At 46.2% G+C, this 25812-nt stretch overlaps 1 protein-coding gene across 1 annotated transcript in view; it reads right to left on the bottom strand.

Annotated features, from left to right (window-relative positions):
- Window positions 1-2618: 2618 nt before the first annotated feature.
- The window catches only part of ophn1 (oligophrenin 1), a 51891-nt gene continuing 28697 nt past the window's right edge, over window positions 2619-25812 (bottom strand). The window contains exons 21-24 of the mRNA XM_083783528.1: window positions 19979-20120; window positions 9717-9767; window positions 5640-5688; window positions 2619-5537 (exon numbers count right to left, since the gene is read on the bottom strand). Coding sequence (XP_083639654.1) covers window positions 5517-5537; window positions 5640-5688; window positions 9717-9767; window positions 19979-20120 — 263 coding nt within the window. The 3' untranslated portion in view covers window positions 2619-5516. The remainder of the gene's footprint in view (window positions 5538-5639; window positions 5689-9716; window positions 9768-19978; window positions 20121-25812) is intronic.

Raw genomic sequence — 25812 nt, 5'->3', positions numbered from 1 at the left:
GGTACCGAGCCACCCCGCGTCCGAAACGGTCAAGAAATGACAGTTACCGTGTGGGGGTCCCCGGAACATCCAGACCCCCAGGAACGCGGCCAGGGGTGGCGGCCCGGTTCCAACGAGCCGCCCCGCATCCGAAATTGTTGGCCACATATCCATATCGGACGATATTTGCCGTTACCGGTCAATATCGGTATCGGCCAAAAAAGTATTTTCACTCTATTGTGTTTGTGTCTGTGATATGAAATGTATGTCTGGTATGTGTGCAACTACTTTGTTTTTTTATTAAATGTAAGCTTACAATAATCACAGTAAACATTATCATGTCATAAACCAACTCCAGTCACTTTTCAGTTCAGCACAGCTGAACCAGCGGACGCTCGTTGACACCTGTTAATGTGACTTGCATCAAGGCAATTATGTTGTTAATGCATATGAACAGGGGATTAAGCTTAAAATGGCCAAGTCGTTACACAGTGGATGAAGGCATGACATTTTTTAAGACTGATGTAAGACTTGGGTCGTCCTAAAACATCCTAGAATAGCTAAGTGATTTGCTGTGTAAGAAAGGCCAATAACGCCGCTTTTGTTTGAGGAGGCTCGCCAGGTCGATAAATCTCTAATGAAACTGTTTCACAGTGCATTTATTGAGTCAGTTATCTCCTTCTCCATCATTTGCTGGTACGGAAACCTGAACATAAAGGACAAAAAACACCTTGGTGGGATTGTGAGAACGGCCTCAAAGATAGTCGGAGTAAAGTTCAGTAGCCTGGATCATGTCTGTCAAAAACCGGTGTTAAGAAAGCCAAGTCCATTTGTACAGGCTGCTTCCTTCCGGCCTTCGCCTAAAGGTTCCAGGGGCCAAAAGTAACAGGTATAAATTCTCCTTCGTGCCAGTGTCTATCCAGGCCTTAAACGACGATAGGAGGTAACTTTGTCGCTGTTACGAATTTCCATTGCTACACTGAAACCTTGAACTGCCAGCCGTTTTTATTTTCTGTGTACCATGTTCTTTTTTTTTTTTTTACTGTGTTTTATGTGATTCATGTGTCTGCCTGTTATGCTTTGCCAAGTCGCCCTTCGGGGACAAATAAATAAATGAACCTGTGCCCAAAGGAATCTGAAACAGGAAGTGAGTTATTGACAAAATTGAAAATGGCCGCCTACAGTCTTGTTTGACTCAATCGACAACTAAATAATCTCTTTGATCTCTTTGTTTGATGGTTAATCCTTTTGAAGCGCTTAGCAATGCAGGAAGCAAACTGTTTTGCATTGCTTGAAATATACTCCTGTTCTGTATGACAAGATAACTGACATTTAAAATGTCAATGATCTAAGTAAGGACTGTTTACTCAAAAATGTCTCTCAATGGAAAACATTCCGCCCACACAGGCTGCACAGCTGCTACAACATTCACATCGAGCGGTTTATCAATCTGGCATTTGGTCCAGAAGCTTGAAAGCTATGCAATCTCTACCATCTCCTGAAAAATATGGATGATAAAAAATAAAATACATGACATGATAGAGATATAAATCTACTGACTTGTGTGAGGTTTGGACAATATCCGCAGGAGTAATATAATAAAAAAAATATTGTTAGCAAATATGGGCCTCCTGGCAGCGTTATGATATGCTGGTGTGAAGGACGCGGGGCAGAGGTTCCCTTCCTTCGCCCCCTGGGAGTGTGTGCATTCTGTGGACAGTTTCACGCCACAGACAGACACACGGACATATAGTCTATGGCAGGGGTGGGAAACTTTGACGATGGAGAGGGCCAATATATTTCCACACTCATTCCAGAGGGCCACAGTGCATAATTTACTGTCATAGCAAAAAATAGCCGATCTACAAGCTCAAAACGCGTCAGTTCAGCTATTTTTGCTATATTCGAATTGAAAACCTGAATAGTCTTTTGCTATTTTTGAATTGGAATCCTGAAAAGTTACCTTTTTATGGAATTTCAAATGCATTTAGTTATAGTAATGTTAACTTTATGAACTGTTAACATAACTACATTAGACACAAAAAGACAATAAGATTTTAAGACTACTAGTCATTTAATAATAGTCATGAAGTAATTAAAGCGGGCCGCCAGTTGCCCACCCCTGGCCTATGGCCTATATGGCCCTTCTGCCTGCCTGGCAGAGACAACAACTCCAATGAGTCTGTTCTTGACAAAGACCATTATTCATTTTAATGTGAAATAATGAGATTGCAGTGGCAGAGTCTGGGAGGTCAGCCTTTAAATTAACCAGGATGGTGATACCCAATTGTGAATGAAAAGAACATATTCGGATAGTTGCGATTCATAACCACACTGGTCATAACTTTGATGCTAATGCTGGGTGTAAAGTGACTCTCAATATTCACTAGGCTACCTTTTTTTTTTTTTTTTTAAGATATTTTTTTGCGGCTTACGCCTTTTTATTGATTTTTTAAGGGACAGAAAGTAGGCTGACAGGAAACGGGAGAGAGATGGGGGGATGACATGCGGTAAAGGCCGTGTCGGGTCCGGGAGTCGAACCCGCGGCACACCGCGACTGGATCACCAGTCCGGTGCCCAGACCGTTACGCTACGGCCTGGGCCACTAGGCTACCTTTTAACAAACATGAGGATGTTGATAGTGACAGAATGCACTTTTTATTGAAATTACATTACATTCGATAACAATATAAACAAGAAACGACCATGTTATGTCTGGTTATCACAAACACTTATAAAATATAATAAAGTACAGGGGTGTTGTTCAAATGTTTTACGTATTCATGACAATTCTGTAGACGTGCAATGAAATTCCTATCAACATTGAAACTACAGCACCTGCTGTAGTTTCAATTAAGATATAGAGAGATGCTAAACTTACAAGTGATAATACAAAAACGAAAATAACAAACAATGTGTAGAACATTTGAAAATCTTTCTCTAACAGAATCACCAATATCACATAATATCACCAACCACACACCGATTATGTTCAAGTGCCGTTGAACATATACAATATGGTGTACATGTGGAGCAGGGAACTTAATACATAAAATAAAAAAATCGTAAAGTATAGGTATTTAACAAATACCTAAAGAATACTAAACAACCAAAATCAATTCCTGTAGCAATTATGCTGGATTAAGTCATATACTGGCTTTAACAGACATATTATATGCAGACATACCCGTGGATAAAAAATACATAAAATCTCTCATCTGTGAATGCTCATGTGATTCTCTATTCACAGTATTCAGTCAGTGAAGTCCTGGGCTGAATGTGACAAATAATGGCCTGGTGCAGGTCGGTGCAGAAATAAAGAAAAGTCTGCAGCAAATATAGCTTTAAACGCTTGGGATTCCAAGTCGATTTTGTGTAATAAACGCCAGGGCTACTATTTGGGGAAATATGGTATCTGGCATATCTGGAGAACTCCAAAGTTCAATATAGTTTGGACAGTGTTCAGAATTAAGATCTTTGCATTGCATGGTTTTTCAACGGTCCCAGTGACACCACCGTAGAACAAGACTGCGAAGAGACTCGTGTTAATTCGCTGTTGATTTAACTCCCTCACGGGTACATTTTTAAAGTTACTCACAATTTTGCAGTATACAATGGATACAAGAGCACAAAAGGCACTCGCAGAAATTGCACTTTAGGAATGCTGTACTGTCCACTAGAATCATTTTGTGTAAACCAGTGGTTTTCAAACGTTTGGTACCAAAAATTTCAAGGCACATCTGTGTTCATGATCAAAAAGGAAGGCTTATAACCAGTGTATAACCCCATAACCCCATGTACTTGAGTCAGTCAAAGTATAGATGCTCCAGGTTATATTACTCAACTGCAAGTGAAAGTTGCTCGGTCAAATTTGTTAAGTTAAAGTACTGGGGTACTTTAAAAGGAGAAAATATCTGAGCACTCAAAAAAGGAACGGAGGAGATATGTGAAATCAACATACTTTAATATCGATTACAAAAGGTTAAAAAGTGTTTTTCGACTAGATCGTTCGAAGCAATGTTTCAAGCCAAGTTGGATCTTCAGGTGTTTAACCCGAAGGAGTTGTCAAAATGTTGTACAGAACAGAAAAAGTGAGTCACAACTTAAGACGCACAAACGTAGGGGGATGAAATAGATCACAAACAGGCAGGCACACCCAGTGAGCTACCGCACACCATTTGGGAACCACTAGTGACTAGTGTAACCTGTAGATTTTAAATATTTCCACATATTAATGTTGTGATTTAAATAATTTAATAGTGCTTTGGGAAGGGAATGTTTTTTCCATGCAAAACATACTGATAAGCTCAAACTACGCCTAATTCATAGCTAATTATACCATGAATTAGGTTGCACAATGGTATGTGATTGGCCATTGCTTGAGGTTTGGTCATCCATTCAACACATGACATCACAAGTATCTCAGTTAACAGCATTCACATACACAAAGTGCATACACTGCATACATAGGCAATTCAAAATGTAAAATGCAAAATGCAAAAACAAAATGTTACAATTCCAAACGTGCAAACATGACCCGCTTTAATGACGTCAGTCTTTTATGTCCTATGTATTTAAGTTCATAAAGTTAACATGAGAATAACTAAATGCATTTGAAATTAAATGTAAAATGTTACTTTTCAGGATTCCAATTTAAAAAAAAAGCGAAACATTACTCAGGATTCCAATTAAAAAATAGCAGTGTTTTGAGCTTCTTTTGTGTAGCTATTTTTTGCAATTTGTTTGACATAGAATGACGAAGTAGCACATTAATTACGAAAAAGTTAAAAACAATATCTGCCCTCTGTGGTTGAGTGGGGAAATAGTGGTGGCCCTCTCCATCATCAGTTGACCACCCCTGCTCTGCCACATACAGTATGTGCAGTGTATATCTATTGGAGCAGGAGGTCTCTCCACAATTCAAATAATTTTGAATCGAATCGATGATTCTCAACCCATTTTCAAGCGGTTTGGTGCGTTACAAATGTATGTAGCTCCAATATTATTATAGGATAATTGGTTGCATTTAAAATGAGTGTTTCCTATTTAATGCTTTTCCTTTCATAGTAACAGTAATGGTCATAAAATGTTAACATTTTTAGTCTCAGGTACAACAGCAAGTTTCTTACAGCGGAGTCATGGCAAGTTGTCCCTGCAAATTATTTTGGTGACGTTGGCGTACAGTACAATCTAGTGGCCAAAGTGTTTTCTACATAATATTACGTCTAATGCTGTAACAATCTAAACTTTGAAACAGTGATCAATAACTCACTAGCTAGCTTGCATACTAAACTAGTAAGCAACTGGCTACTGTTATCATAAAAACTAAAATACTTCCCGCTTGTTCCAGTTGAATTTTGCATAATAAAAACACATTCTAAACCCTTTCCCCCACCCCCCAAAAGCTGCTCAACAAACAGTACCAAAATGCACGCAGTGAGTTCATTATTGGTGAGTCCATGTTACAGTAGCACTGCGTTTGGTCCCAACAACTGGTCTACAGATGAACACACTGGCCGCTGTGCTGCCTGCTGGCTTCAGTCTCCGAAACTTGCATTCTGAGATAAACACAAAATACATGGTGGTATAGTGGGATCATATCTTTAAATGGACAAAGGGCTACATAAAAAAAAACATGTGTAAATATAACTGTAAATTACCTCTTTTTTTACATTCGACGTTGCAGATGGTGAAGTGCAGGCTGATGAACTAAAAGTAAAAAGAAAACAATTAAAAATGGTGTGTATACTATAGTGGCAGGCCTTAATTTGTGGCACAACGCACAATATTAATAATAGTAATAATAAACAAATACATGACATTTATGTAGCACTTCACTTCAGTTGTCAAGAATCTCAGGATACCCAAAGTCACTTTACAAAACAAAACAGCTTTATTAACTAGTCAAAGTGGTAATAGTTAATCAAAAACAGTTAACCCTTTTACTGCTGCCATTTATTGAGAAATTAGGACCTAATTCATGCCAGCATTTTTTTAATTTGAGCTCTTATTTTGAAAAGCCACATTTTGCCTCAACCGGAAGTGAGCTTATCCCTGCCAGCTTTACGTTGCCAAGACAACCTTTGTTTACATGATCGAAAAATGCCGGTACATTTTTGCACTCCACAACGTCGGCTCGTGCCGTCAAAGAAACGCTGTTTTGACCAAAAATGCCATCTGGGACAAGGAATAGGAGATACAGGCGATTGAAAGAAACGGATAGAATGGATTCTTATGGCGACGGTGAATTAATATGAACGATCCAGTGCAGTGCTAACAACAGTGCTAGCTAACCGGCTAACGTGAGTAGCATTATGGCTTGATCAATCATATGCACTAATAAAGGGCAATTGCCGAAGGGCTTCGGCAATGGCAGCAAGCGTTAATATCAAATTAATGCTTCAATTGCCGAAGGGCTTCGGCAATGGCAGGAAGACGGTTAAGACTGTGAAATATTTGAACAAGAATGGGAAAACAAATTAAGTGGCGAAGTCCAGGCAAGAGGACTCAGCATCATTATTCCGACGACACGTTTGTCCAACTCGCCCCATTACTAACCCGGTCCCTAACCCTTGCCGCACGCGAAGCCACGGTATCGGACTAATGCACCGTCGGAATCACGAGCGGATCCCTGGAAGGAGAGGGTGGTTGCAGGATTGATGAGAGTTGAAATTAGGTTGAAATTAGGATAATTTGCTCTGTGGAACTGGCAAGGATATCAATACAGAGTCTATCATATCACGGTGATGCTAAACAAACATTGTATGTAGTATTATACAATGGTCTACTCTAAATATTTACTGTTCCCTGTCATTTAAGTGCAACTTTGAGAAATTACCCAATGCATTGCAAAGTTCTACAAATCATACCCAGGCCTAGGACAAAATATTGATCAATTGATATATACACCAATATGGCAACTGAATTGCCTTGAAGGCAATTCTGGTGCCATAGCCCCACCACAGTAAGCATGCGGCGGAAATTCTTCATGTTTTCAATGCAATGCTAATAAGACATTTCCAATGGAACCCCAGCAACATTAAGCCACAAAATGATGAATGATGAATGTCGCTGCTGTGGGATATCACTGGGATGAACTACAAATCAAGTTCAGCTGGTCTCAACTCTTTTCAGCATTCCAGTGTCTCTGACGCAAGTGTCAATCATGTTTTGGTTTCACTATTTCCCTTCTCTCCCCACAGTTCCTGCTCTGTTTATAAAAGGAAGAAAAAACTCATTCTCGGTAGTTCCCATGTGCGATTTACTCCTACCCATTTCATTTATGTAGTGTGGTTTGAGCAACACTTCAAAGGCGCCTCAGTAGCACGTTTTATAACTTTTGTGGTGTGTTAAGTGTAGACATGGCATGAGGGTCAATTGAAAGAAGATACTGTAGACTAGAGAAAGATTGCCACCCTGTCTCCCTGTGAGTATCATCTTGCTTTGACTACGATACACCGGCCTGATTCTGACTGATATTTTTGACAAAAACTTGACCACATCAATAAATCAAACTTTATTTGCATGCCATAGTTAAATAGCTGTCTGGGTTATGCCTACTACCGTAACTATCCCGCCAAGAAAACAGAATTGAGGTCGGATGTGGTTTTTCTACAGCTGTAGACTGGCCTGCAATGCTTTCCCCTACTCTGGAATTGTGACCCAACAAACTGAAACGATCTTGGAAGTGGATGTGATTGAATCACTTACGTTGGATCAGTTCCTCTCGAGGGAACGGAGCAAAATGGACTTGTAACCATGCCGATCATGCAGTATTTAAAGTTATCAATAATAATGGCATTATGAACATGAGCTGCAGCTCTCCTGCCGATGCTGCTTCATCACTCAACCATATGTTGCTCGACAAACATTGTTTCCAAGTCACGCGTGTTCTGTTGTTCAAAAGCAACACAGTAGTTGCGAGGAAGTCTAAATTAGCCTACAGTATCTTAAGATGCATATTCCTATGTGCCTATTCTAATAACGTATACATGGACAGCGTGTACTGTATATTTGGTCTTTTATCAAGGGTGTTGGCCCAAATACCTACTGTAGCTTAATCCATTTAGGCCTGAACTCGAAATAAAAAAACATAATCCTCTAAATCCTCCAGTTTTCTGAAATAAATATTTTCACGATTTTTCAAAAATAGCAGATCTACAAGCTCATGAGCTTGTAGATCTGCTATTTTTCAATAGCTAAATTATAACAATGTTTAAAACACCAAAAGGGGTTCCCACCCAAAATGGGTTAATGTGGACTAACCATAGCTTTTGCTACTGATATTTCTAGTTTGTTGGTACTGTTATCTGAATGCTTAAGAGAAAATTATGCAAATATGCATAGCCAATTATTTAGTTTTCACCTTTATATATGCCATTTTCACACTTATAGACAATAGAAAACATTCTAAATGGATCCAACTTTATTTACGTTTCAGTGTTTGTGCAATAAATAAAATAAATACATTTGGAACCCAAGCTGATCCAAAGCAACACCATTTTTACTTCATACGGTATGCATGGGGTTAATCATATAAACCTGAACAATACTAAATGAAATAAAAAGAAAATGCATTGATCCAATTTCTTCCTGGCATGGGATGGAGGTTTGACAGCCAATTGCAAATATCCCTCATTCCAGCACGAGCCTTTCACAACCGCCTGGTTCAATTCCATCATCAGCCTTATTTTATAATTCTACTGTGGAGACTGTTCATTGTTCCAAGCTTCCATGTTCAAAAGAAAGAAAGAAAAGAAAACTACAAATCAAATCTCTCGTGATAATCAACCCTTTTTTTGTTTTTCTCTGTTCTGCGCTGTGACCATGTTATTTTTATTGTATAATTGCTTCCTTTGCTTGTTGTTTTGGGTAAAGCACATTGAATTGCCTTGCTGCTGAAATGTGCTATACAAATAAAAACGGACTTGCCTTACATTCATATAAATATGCACTGTATAACAAAAATACACCGCATGGATGCACCTGGGACGTATCCTCAGTGATGTATCCCAAGGTCATCACCCAACATCATACCCCTCACTCAGGTGACCCAGCCGGGGTGATCAAGTCCCGACTTACGTCCCAGTAGCTACCCTCGATCAGTCCCATTAGGGAAAAACCAGGGCCACACAATCCGTTCCTCCTGAACTACTCTGCCAGGACTGGGAGGTACCATTCTGGTGCGAGGAAGGACTAGGCTCTGTGGGTTGACTCCTGTCCGGGCCCTCCTACGTCTCACCAGGTCCACTCCTGCTCTCACCAGGTCAGGCCCTGTACATTGCACCAGACCCCCAGCACCAGGCACTTTATTCAGGAATAGTATACTGTATGTTATAATTTGTTTCATGGCAACTGTACAGACTCTGAGATGAATCACAAATGTAAAACTAGTAATACCTTTCCACTGGACACTACAATCGTGCAACACATCTACAATACAATAATGCAGTTATAACAGAGATATTTAAAGTGAGTGGAAAACGCATATGTCAAAGTATTTTTAATTAGTGTAAAACATAGTGCCTAAAATATTTTTTTAAGGTTTAGAATAATAATGTGTGGTTGTCACAAAATGCCAAGGCACACCTGGACTGTATACACACCTGGACACTATATACAGTACGTCAATAATGTCCTGTCAAAGTGTGCCTGTACTGTACAATTACCATAACTCAACTAAGGAAACAAAGAAAGAATGCAAACTGATATACTAGAATAAACAGATTCTCACATACCTGCCGACTTGCTTGGAGGCATTCTCAAAAAACTTGGTTTTGGAAGCAACGCTATAGAGAAATAAAATCAATGATCACTGCAATGTGGATATAGGGTAATATTGCTGTAATTTCCATCGTTTTTAAAACCAGCATAAAGCTCTTGGGTTAAGTGTGTTTTACAATCCAACTTAAGACCTTTCATACAAGGACCATCAGAGTATGACAGGTCATTGTATTTGAAAGATGCTATGACTGATGACTTGGCCACTAGTATAGTATAGGATGAATTTGCACACCTGAAAGGACGTCTTCACCACTTTTCAACCCATTTTCATATAATTGGTCCGCACTAATGTTCATGATAAACTTCTGCTGATAGTCTTTTCAGCGTAGGTCTTGCCCAGGGTGGGGCTGTGGGCAGTTCAGAAACGCGTCTTCCAGTGACATCATCGTTAGGCACGGTCACAATCCATGCCGCCTGTTAAACAAGAAGGCTGTGCAGGTGCCAGAGATATGGGATAAATAACGTGGGCGCATCGCGTGCATGTCAGATTAAAAAAAAGGGGGTAAGGGGTTGACACTATAGCAGGTAAATAAAATGTTGGGGCATGTGGAGATTGCTTTTGAATGAGGAGTCTGCTATAAACATAACACAAGATATATAGCTAGATAGCTATAAACACTATTCCCGGTCGGTGGACTTCAAAATAAGATCATTTTTCTTTTTGTATTATTATAAATATTATTCTCTGGCATCGGTATCGGCTAACACAGAAATGAAACGAAAACAAAACGAACGTCTTGGCCCAGGCGGGGTATAATGCTGCTTAAAACGTAACCTGACGTTCCTGGCACAGCCTTTTTTTTTATTATTTAGATTATTTTTTAAATGAGATATAATTAGACTTGTATTATCACCAGAACAATGGCTTCAGTTATAAAATTGTAACTTTTCAGGAATAGAACGCCTGCAGTTTCTATTAGCTTGGATTACCCATTGATGAAGTCACTGGAAATGTTGCTATTTTATCATGAACATTAGTGAAGAGTGAGGACCAATTATATGAAGATAGGTTGAAAGTGAAGTCGTCCTTTAAGCAAAGGCAGAAAACTAAACCAAACTAAAAACACTGTGGTGGTATGGTGTTTTTCCTGCACATACACAAGAACGGCCATGACATACAGTAGAACCTCTGCTCTGCTGTGGTTGAAGACACACGCTCATTTCATTAATGGCAAGAGATAACACACACTTTTTGCAGATAGTTTAGATGGCAAAAGACCCGTTCCAGCACTGAATACAGAGGACAGGCCAACAGTTCAGCATTTAGAGCAAAAAAGACATCCACAGAGAACTTGTTGAGAACTTGTATCATAAAAATGCTCTTCTCCGTAAACGTAAACTGTTCTGGAGCTATACCTTAAAACAGGGGTATTCAATTAGATTAGGCCGGGGGCCACAACTGTAGAATGATTGTGTGTGGGGGGCCGCACAGTGTGCGCGCGAAGCGCAGAAATTTGTGGGTTCTCAAAATGCTTTTTGTGCTCAAACACGAAGATTTATGTATATTTCCACACAGTAATGAGCAGGATAATATGTCTATACAGGTATATGCCACCTTAGAATAGATGTAGGCCTAGACCTATTTGACAGTGCATAAACAGCATTGCTTTGACATTAACGACCATCAGCTGGACGGACACACACACACACACACACACTCTGCTGTGGGCAGTTCAGAAACCCGTCCACGACCACCAGTGACATCATCGTTAGGCAGATTGTTTTTTAAACAAGATTTATTTACGTGAGAATAGTTTATCAGACTATAAAGATCAGATTACATAGAGCAGTGATTCCCAAAGTGGGGTTCGGGGTCCGGGGACCCCCAGGGTCCTTGAGGCAGTTATTATTAAATTAAAACAGCGCTCAGCAACTCGCTTAAGGGAGATTGCGCCCTCTGGCGTGATCACAGAAGCATTACATCATACACTCACAAACAATGTAATTGGTTGGGTATGACCACATGGGCGCCTGACCCCTCCCTCTCTCACAGGTATCAGGCGCGTCCTACCATGTTGTCGCCATTCTATTGAATCTTCTCACGTGAGAAGGAGCATGCTACAAAGTCTAGAGCTTTCTTAAGTAACGTTTACCGGACAAGAGGGGATCTTGGCACCACAAACAACACTGAGAACAGCTTCTACTTTGCGGTTTACGAAAACAAACTACTACTACACTAATTTCGTGGCTTTGGGAAATTGCTCGAATTAGTTCTACTACTATCACTTGGAGACGGGGAACGTTGCCATTTGATAGCCCAGCAACGGCAGCGGCCTGCGAAGAGCCATGTCTGATGCTGTTCCTGCATCCAAATCGGCGTCCCGGCGTCGTCGACGGAAGGCTAAATCCGACGCCGCGGCCCCGGTTCCACAGAAGCACTGTGAGAACTGTCCGAGATGGATGTCTGGGGAGGACGCACACGAGGAATGCGTGAAGTGCCTCGGTTTAGAGCATGCCGTGGACGCCGTCCACAATCCTGGGCAATGCTCTATCTGCACCGACATCCCCAAGCCCCGGTTAGCCCGTAGGCTAGTCAGGGCTGAAGCCTGCTTCACGTCACGCAGTGAGGCCTGGCTTCGCGACCACGTGCGGGACATGGAGGGGCTCGCAAAGGAGCGTGAGAGGCACGCTCGCTCCCCTTCCCGCTACTCTGAAAGTGACTACGCTGACCCTCCTACCGCCGAGGGAACCGGTCGAGCAAGCACTGAAGCCTCGGCCGCAGTCCCCGACGATGGAGCAGCGGACCTCGACCACTCCCCCCCCCGCCAGCGAGCGAGGCCCTCGGAGGGCCCGCCAAAGCCGAAGAAGAGACAACCCGACGACGCAGGGGAGTCCATGGGAGAGGAGGAGGAGGGCGAGGACGACGGCGAGAGTTCAGGCTCCACGTGTAACAGATCCGACTGCTCGGGGTCTGACACGGGATCCTCTGACTCCGACGGTGACGAGGAGGCGGCGGAGGCCGCGTCTCGGGAAGAGAAGCGGCTCAGAGCTACCCTCCTGGCCGGAATGGAGGGGCGCTCCGCAGCTAAAACTAACACCGCACCTCCGACTGACACCGCGGCTAAGCCACGAGCCGAGGCTACGGCCCCCACCGAAGCACAACCCCCGAGTGAGCCACTAGCCATGGACGCCTCCAGTCTCATGGAGGTTTTCAAAAAAGCCACGGTGAGGTGCAAGCTGAAATGGCCTGCTGAGGAAGCCCCACAAGTGGCGGAGGACGGCACATTGTGGGACGAACTCAACGACGAGGAAGAGAAACCTCGCCAGAGACAGCTGCTCCCGCTAGCCAAAGGCTTCGATCGCATACTCGGGCTATCCTGGCAAGCCCCCAGCTCTTTCACTTTCCCCCCCGAACATAAAAGAGACCTGGACTGCGCAGGAATGAAAGACGCCGGTTTGGAGGCCGTGCCGCCGATGGATAAAAGAGTAGCTAGACATCTCCTCCGCGGGAAAATAGCGTCTCAAAAGGAGGACCCTACATTTGTCCTCCCCATCGACAAGGACATGTCCGCTGTCGCTAAGAAGACATACAAGTCCCTGACCAAGACGGCCAAGGCCATGAACGCAATATCCCTACTCCAGGGATCGGCCACCTACATTCTGAAGAAAGTAGGAGACGCTCCGACACCGGACAACATGGCAGAGCTGAGACGCATTCATAAAGAAATCATGCGCCTCACTAAGTACAACGTTGGTCTGACTGGCCAGGCCATGGCTGGCATCGTCATCCTAGAAAGGTTCCGTTGGCTCAACTATTCTCCGCAGCTCACCACAGCAGAGAGGAACGTTATTCTGGATCAGCCGCTGGTCCAGGACAACCTGTTCTCGGGGACCATGGCCAACCTGACGGCCCGCCTGGAGACGGATAAGACCAAGGACGAGGCGCTCGACGCCTACCTCCCTACGGAGCCCAAGAAGCCGCCTTTCAAATCGCCTGCTGGCCGGACTTACGACCGCGACAAGAAGAGGTCATACGATCGTGAGTCCAGACCCGTCTTCAAGGCCCCCGAGGCGGGAAGGGCCCCCTCTACCTCAGCGGGTCGCCACAGGCCCAACAAGAAGGACAACAAAGGCTTCAGAAAGCCGTCGGCCTCACCGGGCGCCGGGCAACAGCGCCGCGGAGGAGGCAATAAGCAGGCTGGCAACAGCCAGCAGCGTAAATAACAATCAGCGGCGCCTCCGGGGGACAACGGACGATGTCTCCCATCTACCCCACGTTCTGGGCACGGGACTTTGCGGAGTAGCCACGGGCTTCACGCCGCCGGAGAGAAAAAAGAGAAGGCTGACAGAACAGGACGTTTTAGCGAAAAATGTCGCGTGTCATGCACTTTTCCACAGTGTTGTTGTTGCAAATGTTCCAAAGGTAACTATGCAAAATACTGTATTTCCTCCTGCTCCCGTAAATACAATAAAGATTTGTGTGAAACGAAAAATGTTGTATCATTGCCAGAACATGAAGGGAATGAGTCTACTGCACGGTTGTACGCTAAAGCGTCCCGCGACAGTAGAACAAAACATAGTCTCGGCGACAAGGCTTTCGAGCCTTGTTGCTGTTCGACGGGGCCACCACGCCAAAATTTATCCCGAGGCTTCAGTAGCAAGGCCTTTGGGCCTTGTTGCTGTTCGACGGGGCCGCCACGGCAAAATTTATCCCGAGGCTTCAGTAGCGAGGCCTTTGGGCCTTGTCGCTGGCCTCAGCCCAGTAGAGGGCAGCAACCTTCCACGGACGTTCTCCGATCGAGGGAAGCTAGGGAAAAACCCCGCCCGACCGTTGGAGGGCGCCACTCTACCACAAAGCGGTACAGTGACGCTGAGCCCGCTTGCTCGGTGCTTTCCAAAATGGGAAGAATGCAGAGCACACCCCTGGGTCCTAAAGACCATTTTGAAGGGCTACAAACTGCAATTCTCCGCGGAGCCTCCCACGTTCGAGAAAATAATTTTCTCTCAAGCGAATGGGCAGGCAGCCGTCATCCTACGGGAGGAAATACTCTCCTTATTGGACAAAAGGGCTATTCAAGAAGTGACGCCGGACCAGAGCATGAACGGATTCTACTCGAGGTATTTTCTGGTGAAAAAGAAAGGGGGGGGCATGCGTCCTATACTGGACTTACGTGCTCTAAACAAATACCTCAAGAGATTCCGTTTCAAGATGTTGACAAATGCGGCGCTGTTGCGCATGATGCGTCAGGGAGACTATTACACCAGTATAGACCTCAAGGACGCTTATTTCCACATTCCAATCTACCCACCACACAGGAAGTTCCTGCGTTTCGGGTACGAGGGACGGGTTTACGAATACCTAGTCCTGCCTTTTGGAATGTCCCTGAGTCCCAGGGTTTTCGTGAAATGCACGCAAGCAGCAATTGCCCCCCTGAGACAGCGGGGGATCCGCATTGCATGTTACATAGACGACTGGGTCACCATGTCGGACTCACAACAACAGGCGGAACTACACACCGAATGGGTGGTGAGTCACCTTATTTCATTGGGTTTCAACATAAATTACGAGAAGAGCGTATTAATGCCGACGAGGTCTATAGACTTCATAGGCATGACACTGAACTCGGTATCGTTCACAGCTCGCCTGTCAGAGGAGAGAGTGAACTCAGTCATGGCGTGTGCTTCACTGTTCCGAGTGGGACGCAGGGTCCCGTTCCGGACGTGCAAAAGGATGGCTGGTCTCATGGCGGCGGCCTTAACCGTTATACGGCTAGGCAGGTTATACATGAGACCCTTTCAGAGATGGATGCGGTCACTGAGGATACCGGAGCACCATCAACATCGTTCAGTCATAGTACAACGAGAATGTACTTTGGCTCTACTACGGTGGAAAGACAGGTGTTTTCTTTCCGAGGGCGTGACCATGGGTCTAGTAGTCTCGAGGAAGATAATCACCACGGACGCCAGCCTGATGGGCTGGGGGGCCACCCACGAAGGCAGAGCTGCCAGGGGGGTGTGGCACGCCAGTCAGAAGGCGGCGCACATAAACTATTTGGAGCTGATGGCGGTTTTTCTGGCCCTACGACACTTCGAACCGCTGATCAGAGGGTGTCATGTCCTGGTGAGGACAGACAACACAACGACCATGTGCTACATAAACAAGCAGGGCGGACTTCGGTCCGACACGCTGCATGCACTGGCTCATCGGCTGACGCTATGGTGTCACAAACGACTGAGGTCGGTCAGAGCCTCCCATGTCCCGGGGGTTCAGAACCTGGGGGCGGACCTTCTGTCCAGGGGCGGGTACCACTACGCAGAGTGGTCCCTGCACGACGCAGTAGCTGCTCAGATCTGGGACAGGTTCGGTCTGCCACGGGTGGACCTTTTTGCCTCGGAGGGGAACGCGAAGTGTCCGCTGTTCTTCTCCATAGCAGGCACGCCGCCTCTGGGCCTGGATGCTCTGTCACACGATTGGCCCAGGGGACGGCTGTATGCTTTCCCCCCTCTGTCACTGATCCCTCCCCTCCTGGAGAGGGTGAGGACCGAGGGTCTGTCGGTGATTCTGGTGGCGCCAGCATGGGGCTCGTGGAGGTCAGAGATTACTCCTCTACTATACGACCACCCGTGGCAGCTTCCGCTACGCAGGGATCTCCTGACGCAGGCGGGAGGAGAGATATTTCATCCCCGACCAGAGGACCTAGACCTGTGGGTCTGGCCCGTGAGCGGATGAATCTCGATGCCGAGGGCCTTCCTCAGAGTGTTATCGACACTATTCAGAGCGCTAGAGCCCAGTCAACTAGGACAGCCTATGATGGGAAGTGGCGCGCATTTGAGGAGTGGTGTTTACGGGAACGGGCGGTCCCTTTTCAGGCGTCGGTAAGAGTCATTTTGACTTTTCTCCAGAGCTTGATGGACAAGGGATTGGCTTTCAGCACTATGAAAGTGTACTTGGCGGCCATTTCGGCCTGCCACGTCGGTTTTGACAATGACACCGCCTGGAAACACCCTTTAGTGCGTAGGTTCATGACTGGGGCTTCCCGCCTCCTTCAAGTACCTAAGTCAGTGGTCCCTACGTGGGATTTGGCTCTGGTGTTGGACTCCCTGTCCAGGCCACCTTTTGAACCGTTGGAGACAGTGGGACTGCAGTTCCTGTCTTTAAAGACGGCACTGCTGTTGGCACTGGTGACTGCTAAGAGGGTCAGTGACATCCACGCTTTCTCGGTGAGCGAGGAGTGTGCTCGGTTCTCTGATAATAGGACGAGGGTGGTCCTCCGGACGAACCCTGCATTCGTGCCCAAGAACCAGCTGGCCGATCGCGTGCCAGTGGACTTGGTGGAATTCTGTCCGCCTCCTTTTGCCTCTGTGGAGGATGAGAGGAGACATACTCTGTGCCCGGTAAGGGCTCTGAGAGTCTATATGGATAGGACAGCGACTGACAGGAAGACGACACAACTGTTTGTCTCCTGGGGCCCCAGATCTTTGGGGAAGGCTGTATCCAAAGTGAGGATTTCACAATGGATAGTGGAAGCTATAGAGCGGTCGTACTCGAGTAAAGGGCTGCAGCCTCCACTGAGGGTGAGGGCGCATTCTACTCGTGGCATGGCGACATCCTGGGCCCTTTGTAAGGGGGTTTCCATTCAGGATGTGTGTACCGCAGCAAGTTGGGGGTCCTCTTCAACTTTTGCGACCTTTTACAGACTGGATGTGACAGCGGCGCCAGTGGCGCGTGCGGTCTTGAGTGTAGCTTCTTAGTAGGAACAAGAGTCCCTTGTTTCCTCAGGCTCTAGGTTCAGTTTTTCCTCTCTCCCTCTCGCCGTAGGCAAGGGGATGTGCTGATAATCTCGTTCTATGGAACTATAATGGACTGTCAGAACCTGGAGGGATGTGTTGACACTCCGATGACCTTTGACGTGTTGATGACCGTCAGGAGGTTTTTTGATGTGAGAGGTAGATCTTCTACTCTCATATACCTTGCAAACAGTGGGTCTGGACCCTTACGACTCTGGGTCTGGACTTTGTGATAACAAGAAGGGAGTGCATTATGTCTCCCTTAAGCGAGTTGCTGAGCGCTGTTTTAATTTAATAATAACTGGTGGTTACGAACGTAACCCAGGTTATTTAAATAAAACTAGCGAAGCAACTCGCAAAAACGCCCTTCTTGTGAGCATGCCTCATGAGAAGTTTCAATGTTATCTTGGAATGGCGACAACATGGTAGGACGCGCCTGATACCTGTGAGAGAGGGAGGGGTCAGGCGCCCATGTGGTCATACCCAACCAATTACATTGTTTGTGAGTGTATGATGTAATGCTTCTGTGATCACGCCAGAGGGCGCAATCTCCCTTAAGCGAGTTGCTTCGCTAGTTTTATTTAAATAACCTGGGTTACGTTCGTAACCACCAGTTCCAGGGGCTCCCCAGGGAAATGGTTTGGAACCAAATGGACCCTTATGGGTCTGTAACTCTGAGAGTGTACAAATGGACCCTAACAGGGTTTATTATTGTGAGAATGATGGCTTCCATTTTCGCATTGCAACTTTTCAGGACTAGAAAGACTGCAGTTTCTATTAGCTTGGATTCTCCATTGATGTCACTGTTGGGTGGGTTTCTGAACTGCCCTCCTATGTGACACAGACAAAAAAAACGTGTCATTTTATCATGATTATTAGTGAGGACCTATTATATGAAGATAGGTTGAAAAGTGGTCCTTTAATGATTACCGTCATTATGGTAATCTCACAATTAATATTGCACACACCATACCTGTAACTTTTATTAGCCCTCTTATTATTCTCAAAAGAAAAATAAATAAATATATATATATATATATATGTGTTTTTTTTTTTTTTCAAAATTCTTCCAGGGGCCACAAGGGGGCGCTCCGCGGGCCGCATGTGGCCCGCCGGCCACCAATTGAATACCACTGCCTTAAAACGAAGAAATGAACATTTGCCCCCCCTTTTTTCTATTGTTAATATCATGACTTCTGTTTACTCTGGTTCCCATATTATTCCCTGAGTCTGTGTCCATGCTATACTGTTGTTCTCACATAGCAGAATAAGGGGCACCACTTTATTGCTTCACACTTTATAATGGCTTGCCAGCCTGATGGAGTATTGGCTACTGGCATTGTTGAGTATTGTTTTTTAACTTACATTTGAACGGTTTCTTGTAAAGGGTTCCACATTCATTCATAAATGGCCACACACACACACACACACACACACACACACACACACACACACACACACACACACACACGATCGTTAACATCCATCTGTTTTCACAGAACCTGTTGTTTCATTTGTATCGTCTACTCAGGCTTTTGTGAACACACCGGACAGTTTCTAAGTTGCTTGTTTCAGTATTTAGTATACTAGTATTTCAGTATTCAACGTGGCTGCCCCGCCCCCTTCCTATACAAACCCATTGCAACCTCAAACTACATTTTAACCATGTTAAATTCATTGAGTCAGTTTATTCTCCCGTGGACCGGCATATCTTAAACTGAGTCAAGCAACTTAGAAACTGTCCAGGGTGTTCACAAAAGCCTGAGAAGACAATAAAATGACCACCCCAAAAAAGAAAGAGGGTAAAAGAGGGTATCTGACTCTCATTTTCACCTCAGTTTGATGAAGAGCGCAAGCTCGGAATGTCTCTAGGCACTTTGTGGGTGAAATAAAAGTTGTTTGAACTGGAAAAAACAGTGTGTGACCGTTTTTGTGGGTTCTTTTATAGTTTTCCGTTCCGCCCGCAACACCTGCCAAATTCAATGATGCACGAGAATACCACACACACACACACACACACCAAAGTTATCGTAGCGGTGCCTGTCCACGGGAGAAAGAAACTAAATGGTGGTCTTCAAGAGGCGAGAAGGTGGCCACACACACGCACACTGGTAGCCAAAGTGCCAATATTTTATTATAGGACGCAGTCACAAAGTTAAAAAAACAAACGTTTCGGGGTATCTATCGTGTATAATAATGTCACGCAAGCGTTGCAGAAATAGCCAATGTAGACGCTCACAATGCGCTGTGACGTGTAGTGACCTTGTTTATCTTTTCTGTGTGTTGAATTCGAATCATAAAACTATGTTTTATATAATCAAAAAAATCCATCAAATTGCATCGCAATAGCTGGGATCAATTCTGTGTGACACAAGCACTTTTATAACTGTAGCATTAACATAGGCGTGCTGAAATTCCCTATGGGCCTTGTATTGGATGAATTCAAAGACCTAATGACTAAATTAAAATTGGCATCAAGTCTACTTACTAGGATGCTGCGTTGCTTTCACTGTTGGCTGTGCTTAGACTCTTTTGTGGTGGTGTAGTATATCGAGCCGGGGGTTCAGGGGGTCTGACTGGGGGTCTGCAGATGGCATTAGTCCTTGTTTTGTTTGGACCCTCACCGTCTCCTGTAAGACAAGAGCATTGTGATATGAAGCCTTGCTTTGTAGAAGACTGTCAAATCTACGTTGCCTGACATTACAGCTACTTTAGCCTCGGTACCCAGGCTTTTATGAACAGATTGATTGTACATGCCAAACTTCTAGAATACAATTCCCATTGTAGAACTGCAAACACCCTCTCAAATCACTCCCACTTTTTTTTTTAAGTCTGAAGACTCACCTCTTCAGGCTCCACCTCACCCCCTAACACTTCTCTTCCTGCACCCCTTCTTTGCAAAAACAAATACTGCAATGTGCAATGTCTCATTGTGGATACTGTAAAAAATAAACCAATTTTAACCTTTTCTAGTGATAAAAGCTAGCGATTTACCAAGACATGTATACTATGTATGCAGACATCTTGTCTTGGGCACTTGTTCTAATGTTTTTTTGTATTGTTTATTGCACTGGCCACTGGCCAGTTGTTTTGAGTGTTGAATGCACCATATTTCTTCACCTCGGTAGCAGACACGCATGTTGACACATGGCGACAAGCTGTCACTCATAACCGCGTGCACGCCTACTTTATTGCATTTTATTGCAACTAGTGTTGACACTGCTTGTTGGGAATTTGGCTTAATATCTCCCTTGTTCGAGTGGAGATTCCCCTCATATTTTCCCATGTGGGAGACCCAGATTACACACCAGGCTTCATGGTGGTAGGGGGATCACAAGGGGGAAATTAAGTAGAGTAACCCGAAAGCCCAATATATCCCTTCAAATGAGGCACCGTCGGCGTCTATGATCAATTTTCTTCCAGCATCTGCATAGATATGAAAGTGTACATAGCTCACTACAGATGCGTATCTTGGGTTGAATGACACCCAACGGCGAGTTCTGCTGTTGTGGATATTGAAAATTACAGTCGCTTGTAGTTTTCACTTGGATGGCTTAATTTGGAGCATGTAGGGACTAGGTGGCAAAACATTCTTCCTATCACATATCCACCTAAAGTTTCTTAATGCTGAAACACCATGATGCTCCTTGGAGGGTTGACACTGCCTCCAGCTCTGGTAACGGTGGGGTGGGTGAGTGAAGAAAACAACTGTGTGTGTGCGGAGGTGACCACCTCACCACTAACCTCGCCTCACAGTCACCAGGCTTTCCACCACCTCGGAGGAAAGCCTGGTCTCTGTTTCAAAAGTCTGTATGATCCGCTAGGATCATACAGACTTCATACGGATCATATACCGAAATGAAATGGTGCCCAGGCTACCTCACCACTGCTCATTGACGTCATTTTCTATTTGGAGCATGTAGGGGCCTTATACCCCCGTCTGCTACACCCAAAACGTACCTTGATAGTGGTAGTAAAAAGTACCAGCCCACTGCCACGAGAATCAGACATTTTGTGTTGTTTTTTTTGGAAACTGGTGGTTACGAACGTAACCCAGGTTATTTAAATAAAACTAGCGAAGCAACTCGCTTAAGGGAGATTGCGCCCTCTGGCGTGATCACAGAAGCATTACATCATACACTCACAAACAATGTAATTGGTTGGGTATGACCACATGGGCGCCTGACCCCTCCCTCTCTCACAGGTATCAGGCGCGTCCTACCATGTTGTCGCCATTCCAAGATAACATTGAAACTTCTCATGAGGCATGCTCACAAGAAGGGCGTTTTTGCGAGTTGCTTCGCTAGTTTTATTTAAATAACCTGGGTTACGTTCGTAACCACCAGTTATTATTAAATTAAAACAGCGCTCAGCAACTCGCTTAAGGGAGACATAATGCACTCCCTTCTTGTTATCACAAAGTCCAGACCCAGAGTCGTAAGGGTCCAGACCCACTGTTTGCAAGGTATATGAGAGTAGAAGATCTACCTCTCACATCAAAAAACCTCCTGACGGTCATCAACACGTCAAAGGTCATCGGAGTGTCAACACATCCCTCCAGGTTCTGACAGTCCATTATAGTTCCATAGAACGAGATTATCAGCACATCCCCTTGCCTACGGCGAGAGGGAGAGAGGAAAAACTGAACCTAGAGCCTGAGGAAACAAGGGACTCTTGTTCCTACTAAGAAGCTACACTCAAGACCGCACGCGCCACTGGCGCCGCTGTCACATCCAGTCTGTAAAAGGTCGCAAAAGTTGAAGAGGACCCCCAACTTGCTGCGGTACACACATCCTGAATGGAAACCCCCTTACAAAGGGCCCAGGATGTCGCCATGCCACGAGTAGAATGCGCCCTCACCCTCAGTGGAGGCTGCAGCCCTTTACTCGAGTACGACCGCTCTATAGCTTCCACTATCCATTGTGAAATCCTCACTTTGGATACAGCCTTCCCCAAAGATCTGGGGCCCCAGGAGACAAACAGTTGTGTCGTCTTCCTGTCAGTCGCTGTCCTATCCATATAGACTCTCAGAGCCCTTACCGGGCACAGAGTATGTCTCCTCTCATCCTCCACAGAGGCAAAAGGAGGCGGACAGAATTCCACCAAGTCCACTGGCACGCGATCGGCCAGCTGGTTCTTGGGCACGAATGCAGGGTTCGTCCGGAGGACCACCCTCGTCCTATTATCAGAGAACCGAGCACACTCCTCGCTCACCGAGAAAGCGTGGATGTCACTGACCCTCTTAGCAGTCACCAGTGCCAACAGCAGTGCCGTCTTTAAAGACAGGAACTGCAGTCCCACTGTCTCCAACGGTTCAAAAGGTGGCCTGGACAGGGAGTCCAACACCAGAGCCAAATCCCACGTAGGGACCACTGACTTAGGTACTTGAAGGAGGCGGGAAGCCCCAGTCATGAACCTACGCACTAAAGGGTGTTTCCAGGCGGTGTCATTGTCAAAACCGACGTGGCAGGCCGAAATGGCCGCCAAGTACACTTTCATAGTGCTGAAAGCCAATCCCTTGTCCATCAAGCTCTGGAGAAAAGTCAAAATGACTCTTACCGACGCCTGAAAAGGGACCGCCCGTTCCCGTAAACACCACTCCTCAAATGCGCGCCACTTCCCATCATAGGCTGTCCTAGTTGACTGGGCTCTAGCGCTCTGAATAGTGTCGATAACACTCTGAGGAAGGCCCTCGGCATCGAGATTCATCCGCTCACGGGCCAGACCCACAGGTCTAGGTCCTCTGGTCGGGGATGAAATATCTCTCCTCCCGCCTGCGTCAGGAGATCCCTGCGTAGCGGAAGCTGCCACGGGTGGTCGTATAGTAGAGGAGTAATCTCTGACCTCCACGAGCCCCATGCTGGCGCCACCAGAATCACCGACAGACCCTCGGTCCTCACCCTCTCCAGGAGGGGAGGGATCAGTGACAGAGGGGGGAAAGCATACAGCCGTCCCCTGGGCCAATCGTGTGACAGAGCATCCAGGCCCAGAGGCGGCGTGCCTGCTATGGAGAAGAACAGCGGACACTTCGCGTTCCCCTCCGAGGCAAAAAGGTCCACCCGTGGCAGACCGAACCTGTCCCAGATCTGAGCAGCTACTGCGTCGTGCAGGGACCACTCTGCGTAGTGGTACCCGCCCCTGGACAGAAGGTCCGCCCCCAGGTTCTGAACCCCCGGGACATGGGAGGCTCTGACCGACCTCAGTCGTTTGTGACACCATAGCGTCAGCCGATGAGCCAGTGCATGCAGCGTGTCGGACCGAAGTCCGCCCTGCTTGTTTATGTAGCACATGGTCGTTGTGTTGTCTGTCCTCACCAGGACATGACACCCTCTGATCAGCGGTTCGAAGTGTCGTAGGGCCAGAAAAACCGCCATCAGCTCCAAATAGTTTATGTGCGCCGCCTTCTGACTGGCGTGCCACACCCCCCTGGCAGCTCTGCCTTCGTGGGTGGCCCCCCAGCCCATCAGGCTGGCGTCCGTGGTGATTATCTTCCTCGAGACTACTAGACCCATGGTCACGCCCTCGGAAAGAAAACACCTGTCTTTCCACCGTAGTAGAGCCAAAGTACATTCTCGTTGTACTATGACTGAACGATGTTGATGGTGCTCCGGTATCCTCAGTGACCGCATCCATCTCTGAAAGGGTCTCATGTATAACCTGCCTAGCCGTATAACGGTTAAGGCCGCCGCCATGAGACCAGCCATCCTTTTGCACGTCCGGAACGGGACCCTGCGTCCCACTCGGAACAGTGAAGCACACGCCATGACTGAGTTCACTCTCTCCTCTGACAGGCGAGCTGTGAACGATACCGAGTTCAGTGTCATGCCTATGAAGTCTATAGACCTCGTCGGCATTAATACGCTCTTCTCGTAATTTATGTTGAAACCCAATGAAATAAGGTGACTCACCACCCATTCGGTGTGTAGTTCCGCCTGTTGTTGTGAGTCCGACATGGTGACCCAGTCGTCTATGTAACATGCAATGCGGATCCCCCGCTGTCTCAGGGGGGCAATTGCTGCTTGCGTGCATTTCACGAAAACCCTGGGACTCAGGGACATTCCAAAAGGCAGGACTAGGTATTCGTAAACCCGTCCCTCGTACCCGAAACGCAGGAACTTCCTGTGTGGTGGGTAGATTGGAATGTGGAAATAAGCGTCCTTGAGGTCTATACTGGTGTAATAGTCTCCCTGACGCATCATGCGCAACAGCGCCGCATTTGTCAACATCTTGAAACGGAATCTCTTGAGGTATTTGTTTAGAGCACGTAAGTCCAGTATAGGACGCATGCCCCCCCCTTTCTTTTTCACCAGAAAATACCTCGAGTAGAATCCGTTCATGCTCTGGTCCGGCGTCACTTCTTGAATAGCCCTTTTGTCCAATAAGGAGAGTATTTCCTCCCGTAGGATGACGGCTGCCTGCCCATTCGCTTGAGAGAAAATTATTTTCTCGAACGTGGGAGGCTCCGCGGAGAATTGCAGTTTGTAGCCCTTCAAAATGGTCTTTAGGACCCAGGGGTGTGCTCTGCATTCTTCCCATTTTGGAAAGCACCGAGCAAGCGGGCTCAGCGTCACTGTACCGCTTTGTGGTAGAGTGGCGCCCTCCAACGGTCGGGCGGGGTTTTTCCCTAGCTTCCCTCGATCGGAGAACGTCCGTGGAAGGTTGCTGCCCTCTACTGGGCTGAGGCCAGCGACAAGGCCCAAAGGCCTCGCTACTGAAGCCTCGGGATAAATTTTGCCGTGGCGGCCCCGTCGAACAGCAACAAGGCCCAAAGGCCTTGCTACTGAAGCCTCGGGATAAATTTTGGCGTGGTGGCCCCGTCGAACAGCAACAAGGCTCGAAAGCCTTGTCGCCGAGACTATGTTTTGTTCTACTGTCGCGGGACGCTTTAGCGTACAACCGTGCAGTAGACTCATTCCCTTCATGTTCTGGCAATGATACAACATTTTTCGTTTCACACAAATCTTTATTGTATTTACGGGAGCAGGAGGAAATACAGTATTTTGCATAGTTACCTTTGGAACATTTGCAACAACAACACTGTGGAAAAGTGCATGACACGCGACATTTTTCGCTAAAACGTCCTGTTCTGTCAGCCTTCTCTTTTTTCTCTCCGGCGGCGTGAAGCCCGTGGCTACTCCGCAAAGTCCCGTGCCCAGAACGTGGGGTAGATGGGAGACATCGTCCGTTGTCCCCCGGAGGCGCCGCTGATTGTTATTTACGCTGCTGGCTGTTGCCAGCCTGCTTATTGCCTCCTCCGCGGCGCTGTTGCCCGGCGCCCGGTGAGGCCGACGGCTTTCTGAAGCCTTTGTTGTCCTTCTTGTT

This window comes from Protomyctophum parallelum (assembly GCF_964188405.1).
Source record: "Protomyctophum parallelum genome assembly, chromosome: 1".
Classification (NCBI taxonomy): Eukaryota; Metazoa; Chordata; class Actinopteri; order Myctophiformes; family Myctophidae; genus Protomyctophum; species Protomyctophum parallelum.
Note: the sequence above shows the minus strand (reverse complement) of the source record. Positions and strands in the feature narration are given on the sequence as shown.